This window comes from Talpa occidentalis, unplaced genomic scaffold (genome assembly GCF_014898055.3).
Source record: "Talpa occidentalis isolate TD23 unplaced genomic scaffold, MPIMG_talOcc4v2.1 talOcc4.11, whole genome shotgun sequence".
Taxonomy (NCBI): Eukaryota; Metazoa; Chordata; class Mammalia; order Eulipotyphla; family Talpidae; genus Talpa; species Talpa occidentalis.
The window spans coordinates 101,238,010-101,244,287 of NW_023601104.1; the positions used below are offsets into that span (position 1 = coordinate 101,238,010).

Consider the following 6,278-nt stretch of genomic DNA (forward strand, 5'->3'; position numbering starts at 1 on the left):
TAAAACACCCCGCCATCAATTCCACTCCAAGCAAAGCACAGTCCTCGCGCCACACCAGAAAGCAGCGGGCTCTGAACTTCTTCTTACGTCGTCAGATGCAAAAAAGCTGCAAGGTTCCCCCCAATTGCTGAGATCTGCAGAGAGTCAGGGGCCGCTTCGCGTTGCCGCGCACCAGGGCCGCGGCCGGCGGGCGCCGGGGGGCCCGACGCGCCCGCCCCCCCGCCCCCCCGCGTCAGCCGATGAACCTCTCCGACGGCCAGGTGTCCGGGGGGGCCGGGGGGGCGGCCGGCACCTCCACCACGCGCGGGGCCAGCGCCTCCATCTCGCGCACCACCTGCGTGAACACCTGGTCCACCATCCGTTTGCTCTTGGCCGTGACCTCCAGGAACGGGCACCGCCACTCGCGGGCCAGCGCGCGGCCCCGCGCCGTCAGCACCTGGCGCTCGGCGTCCAGGTCGGCCTTGCTGCCCACCAGCACCAGCGGCACCGGCTTGGGCCCGCGCAGCCGGCCCATGCGCTCCCGCAGCGGCCGCACCGCCTCGAAGGAGGCCTCGCTGCACACGCTGTAGAGCACCACGAAGCCGTCGCTGTTCCTGATGTACAGGTCCTTGAGCGTGACCAGGTGCTCGGCGCCCACCGTGTCCACGATCTCCAGCAGCGCGGGCGCCGCGTTCACCTCGATCACCTTGCTGAAGAGCTCCTCCACCGACGGCTCGCAGCGCTCGGGGAAGCTGCCGCAGGCGAACTGCGTGGCCAGCGCGGTCTTGCCCACGGCCACGCTCCCGAGCAGCACCACGCGGTAGCCCCGGGCGGGCCGCGGCACCAGGCCGGCCATGGCCGCGCGGGCGGAGGTCGGAGCAATGGCGGCGGCGGGCGGGGGCCCGAGGGCGGGGCGGGGCGGACGTGAGGGGCGGCGGCGAGGGGCGGGCGCGCGGGGGCCCCGGAGGGCGGCGGGGGCGGGGGGCGCCGGTCCCCGAGGGCGCCGCGACCCGCTCCCCCGGTCCGGCTGCGCCCCGGGCTCCGCTCACCCGCGGCCGAGCCCCGCCGCGCGCCCCGCGCGCCCCCAGCCCCGCGCCCCCGCGCCCCGCAGCCCCGCGCCCCAGGCCCGGCCCCGCCCCGGCCCGGCCGGCCCCGCCCCGGCCCCTCGCCGGCCCCTCGCCGGCCCCGCTCCCCGCCCCCCAGGGGCGCCCGCGGCCTGCGCGCCTGGAATCTGCGCCGTCCACGTCGGCCGGGGGAAGGCGGGGGGCGCTCCTCCGCCGCCGCAGGGGCGCCAGGCTGGGCCCCCGGGTCGGGGCCGGCTGGGCCGGGCCGCCGGGGCCCCTGTCGGAGCGGGGGGGCCCTGCCTGCCCGGCCCCTCGTGGCTGAGGCGAGGCCAGGGTCGGTCACGCCCGCCCCCCTCGAGCCCTCCGTCTGCCGCCCCCAAATGAAGCGCGACCTCAACCCCGCCGCCCACGCCGCTCGCTGGACCGAGAAGGCGCCCGCCGCCCTCCCGCGGAGGCCCCGGTCCCCAGGCTTCTGCGCCCCGGCACAGCCTCTTGCCGGCGCTGGCCGGGGCCGGGCGAGGGGCGCGAGAGAGCTGGGCCCCAGTGCCCCCCGCCCCACAGCCGTGGGGGGACAGCCCCGCGCTGACTGGGCCTCTGGCAGCTCAGGCTCAGGGGTAACAGCCCCTGCCCAGCCCCCGGCTTTGCCACCAACCCTAAAAGCGTCCCCCGCGGTGATGACCGTGACACACGCCCTCTGGGGAGGGGCAGGTGCCGCCCAGCTGTTATAGAGCAACCCCGATATTAAACGGGTTCCTGGCTGTGGGTCCTCACCCGCGCGCTTTAAAGGGACTTATGAATACTCCACTACAGACACACGCCAAAGGGTTAATAAAAGGTTTATTTACAAGAGAAAAAGAAATAAGGAAAAGGTACAACTCAGGGAGAAAATAGGGAAATAAAGTCTTTAATGCGTCCTACCCGATCCGACGACCTGGAAACCCAAAGTCACTCTCAGAGCTGGCTGGACGCTGCAGCTGGCCGAGGGCCCCAAAATGGAGAGAGCCCCAAAGCCCACGTGTCTGCCTTTTGTATCCACCTGGCTGCTGAACCCCACCCTCAGGTCCCAGACACCTTCCCTTTAGTGGTGATGGGATGTGGAGTTCCCAGTGTCTTTGGCTTTGACCTGGGGGGGGGTGGAGTCCACAAAGCCTGTATGGAATTTGCTTTGGGGCAGCCTTTTCCCCTAGGCCCGGCGGGGCCCCTGGGCCACTCTCGAGGGACACAGGCGACCCGCTTTCCTCCAGGCCACCAGGACAAAGCGCCTGTGGGGCCCACGGGCACAGCTACGAGACTGCCCCGAAGCTGCCAGGTGGCGTGTCAGCCACAGGGGACTGTTTTGAGCTTTAAGGCGCTTTTTAAAAGCAGCTTGAAATTGTGCGCAAGGAGAAAGAGGCAACAACGGTGTGGTCAAGCCGTTTGAGATCCCTGAAAGAAAAGAGCCTTCTGGAAACGAGAACTACAATTTGCCGTCCTAGTGAACACAAACACCCGCGCTGGGCCCAGCAGCAGCCGGGACGTGGCCGAGGAGGGGAGACACACAGGACTGGCCCCGCCGGACGGGCCCCGCCTGCCGCCCAGGCCTCAGACTTCCGTGGTGCACATCCAGGCCTAGGTGCCCGCCTAAGAGACCCAAACGAAGCCGACGCACGTGCTCGCGCCAGTCACAAGGCGGCCCAGAAGCCCCCACCACACAAACGGCGCATCTCCCCCACTGCCCAGGCGCCTGTCCATTCCGAGTCCAGGCGACTTGCCCAGGCCCAGGCACCCCCAACCCCCAGCATGAGGGTCCTCCAGCTGGCCTGCCCCAGAGTCCTGCCCTGAAGTTGGTGAAGTAGCACGAACTCCAACTCCGATTCCTCCCGAAAGCAGAATCTATAACTGGGACATGGTCTTGTGTGCAGATGCAATAGTGTATCTTTGGAAATGGTCTCAGGGGTCACCGACAGGTCCTGGGAACCGGAGCAGGGGAGGGGGAGCCGCGTCAGGGAGCCCACCTTGGGCAGCTGACCCGCACACAGCGGCCAGCCAGCCGCCGCCCTCGCTCCAGGGCCGCTGTGCACACTCCCCTCTCCCAGCTCACCCCAGGCCTGTGTGGCCAGGAGGCCGAGCTGCAGGGGCACCCTGTGGTGGAGACAGCGCGGGCGCGGGGCCAGTGGGACGTGGTCCATGCCAGGAGGGCGAGGATGGTGGCCTGCCCGGTTAGGGAATACCCGACAGGGCACAGTATCTGCAAACCGTCATGCGTGTGGCTGGTGTCCTTTCTCGGCTTACTGCAGCCCTGGGCTCCCAGGGTGACTGCTGCACCGCAGCAGGGGTCGCTGGCACCTGCTCTGATGAGCAGAGGGGCCTGTACCTGCACCGTCCCGGGCTGCCTGTTAGTCTACGGGTACCTTACAGGTTCTCTTGGAAACATCTCCTCGGCTTTTCAGTCTCTGATAAGCTCCACAGGATTTTCTCCTCCAATTTTTGCTTCTCCCTGGTGAGGAAGCCTTCTGCTTCTCACCTCTGCTCCCGCACGCTCCCCCGCCTGCCGGCACACGCCCTGTTCCTGCAGGCGCCTGTGTGGCCCACCCCATTCCACTCAATGCTCACTCTTGCTCGTGTGACTTCCATAAAGGGGTCTCCCCCAGTTCCTGTGTTGAAGTCTGTGGCGCCACCGTCCCAGGCCGGGCAAGTTCATGGTTGATTTGGACAAATGGAAAAAGGATCTGGGAGCCTGCGGAGTATCTGCCAGGCCTTGGTGCTGAAGCAGGGACCAGGCACCGCCAGACCAGCAGGCGGGGAGGCCAGCAGGCAGCACCCAAGCCCCCAGCCCCCGCGAGCTTCTGCCTCTTGGCCCAGGCATCTGCATGTCAGAGCTGCGCGTCCCCGGCTTGAGCTCCCAGGCGCCTCCTGCAATAACAGCCGTCACGCGTGGCAGCGAGACCTGGGAGGAAACGTCACAGGTGGCGGCAGAGGCTGGTGGCGGGAGGCAAAAAAGAGCCTGAGTTACCCCATGTTCCTTTCTTTAAAAAATGTTTTTATTTATTTTTGCATAGAAGAGCTGGGGTGCAGGCCAAAGATGCAGGGGGTGAGAGAACTCCCCAGAGACAGAGTGGGGAGCAGAACAGGCAGATCTACTGAAATCCACTGCTAAGGGGAGCAGTGGGGAGACAGGAGGGGCCTGCTACCCCCTGTGGGTCAGCTCTCTGGCCAGGGATCGAACTTGTGCTGCAGTGGCTGGCAGCTAGCCTAGTCCTGGACCCCAGGGGCTCACCTGCCCAGCGGGGGGCAACCCCCCATTGGGAGCACCCCTGAAATTCATGCCCAGGAACTGAGGTAGCAAACATCACACCAAGTTCCAGGTGCCCCCACCCATCTCCTGGCCTGCCCCTCACCGAGGCCAGGGAGCCAGCGAGCCTTTGACCCCAGGCCGGAGAGTGTCTTCCCAGTAGGGGGAGCTGCACTTTGCCAGCGGCACTCCCTGGAAGGTGGCAGCTGCCGCAGCATCTGCAGGGAACAGCTGGGCAACCCCCCTGGGAGCCGCTAACACGGGTCACGCACTGGCTACGGCCACCCCAGAACAAGCCAGCAGTCCGTCTGCCGCAGGGCGAGCCAGGCGGGCAGGGCCGGCAGCCGGAAGCCACCACACCCGACCACACGGAAGGTGACACACTGGAAAGGACCGTCTGGTTAGAAACTCTGCGTGAAATCTGACAAACCCTTTCTCCCGAAGCTGCAACTGCGGAAAAAGGAAATCCCCCAAACAGAGAAGTTGCTGGAAATCAGTTCAGTAAGTGGCAGAGACAGTGGCTGCCCCTGGAATCTGCCCAGAGGCTCTGGGGACAGAGGAGGCTGGGAGCCCACTGAGTTCCCAGATGGGGCCGGGGCCTCTCCGTGCTGCAGGGAGGGGACGCTGAGGGCGCAGGCCGCCGGAGGGGCCGACCCGCCCTGCCCACGGCGCTCCAGGACCGAACTCCCAGCAGGACTCCAGCAGGACTGGTGCTCAGCCAGGGGCTGGGGTCGAAACTGAGCACCCCTTGGCGGTGCTAAAGCAGCAGAGAACCCGGTGACGGGCGGCGGGGCGGCCCCCAAGAGCCCAGCTGCAACAGAGGCGGCTTCTCCACGGACACCGCCCGGCCCGGGCCTCCTCTCGCAGATACGCTGACCGCCCAGGGCACGGGCCGGGGCGGGAGCCAGCACCACGGCGGGCACCGGCTGCGCCCGGCCAGCGTCACACAGCGATACTCCCGAGAACTCGCAGCAAATGCGCCGTGGAGACGACCAGAGCCTGGACTGGAGGGCGGGAGGCAAAGGGGAAACGGAATTAAAATGCGGCCTTTGCAAGTGAGGGCCGCAGAGCGGGCAGGGACCCGTCTGTAACTAGAGTTCCGATCTGGGGGGCCCCGGGGCTCCTGGCCTACCCCCTTGCTGCCCGTGGACATTCAGCTCAGGCCCACACACTGGCCCCAGTGCCCCGGACAGCCCAGCCCGGGCCGCTGCCGCCTCGGGTCCCCCTGCAGCTGCTGACCAGGGGCTGGGAGGGGCTGCCGGCCACGCTTTCCTGTCAGGCCAGCGCCGGCGGACAGCCCGGGGGGCACCGCCTGAGTTTGCTGGTGACCGAGATGCGCGCCAAGCCCAGACGAGGTGCTGCTGGACGCGGGCTGGGGCGGAGGCTGTGACCTGACATTGGCTGGTGGCCCCCGAGGGTCCCCCAAGCCAGAGGCCAGGGCCAGGGCCGCCAGCGCTGGGGAGGCAGGGGTCCCCCGCATGGCCGCTCTGCCACCCGCGCTTTCCCGCCAGCTGTGCCGACCTCCTGCTCCTGGCCCCCAGGGGGCGGCCCGGGACCCACTGGGTCAAAGGTTCCATCTGGAGCGGGGTCCGGTGTGCCTGCGGCTGCGAGGTGCCTCTGCCCGCGGGGCAGCCCCTCTGGGCTGGGGTGACCGCCGCCGGGGCAGCGGGGGCGGGGGTGGCCCTGCGACCCTCGCTCTGCGGCCGGCCGCGGGGCGGCCTGACTCCCCCGCAGAATGGGGCGCGCACAGGCACCGCGGGAGAAAGGGGCCCGCGGGAGCCCCCTGGTGGCCGTGGGTGGCGGTGCCGGCGGGGCGCGCGCGGCTCCCCGCGCTCGGTGGCTGGAGGCCTGGTTTGCTCTGGGCGCTGCGGAGGCCATGGCCTGTGCGTCCACGGGCAGGAAGGCAGACGTGGTCAGTAAAGGCCACGTCTGCCTTCCTGCCCCAGCTCTGAGGCCACACAGAC

The 6,278-nt window shown here is 68.3% G+C and overlaps 1 protein-coding gene across 1 annotated transcript; it reads right to left on the reverse strand.

Moving 5' to 3' along the window:
* Positions 1-207: 207 nt before the first annotated feature.
* Positions 208-843, reverse strand: LOC119238363 (ras-related protein Rap-2c-like). The gene has a single exon (XM_037502024.1). The coding sequence runs from the start codon at positions 833-835 to the stop codon at positions 233-235; it is 603 nt and encodes a 200-aa protein (XP_037357921.1). The 5' UTR covers positions 836-843; the 3' UTR covers positions 208-232.
* Between the last annotated feature and the right edge of the window lie 5,435 nt (positions 844-6,278).

Bases quoted from the DNA above. Each gene is read 5' to 3' on its own strand.
- LOC119238363 (XM_037502024.1), bottom strand. From the start codon at position 835: ATGGCCGGCCTGGTGCCGCGGCCCGCCCGGGGCTACCGCGTGGTGCTG.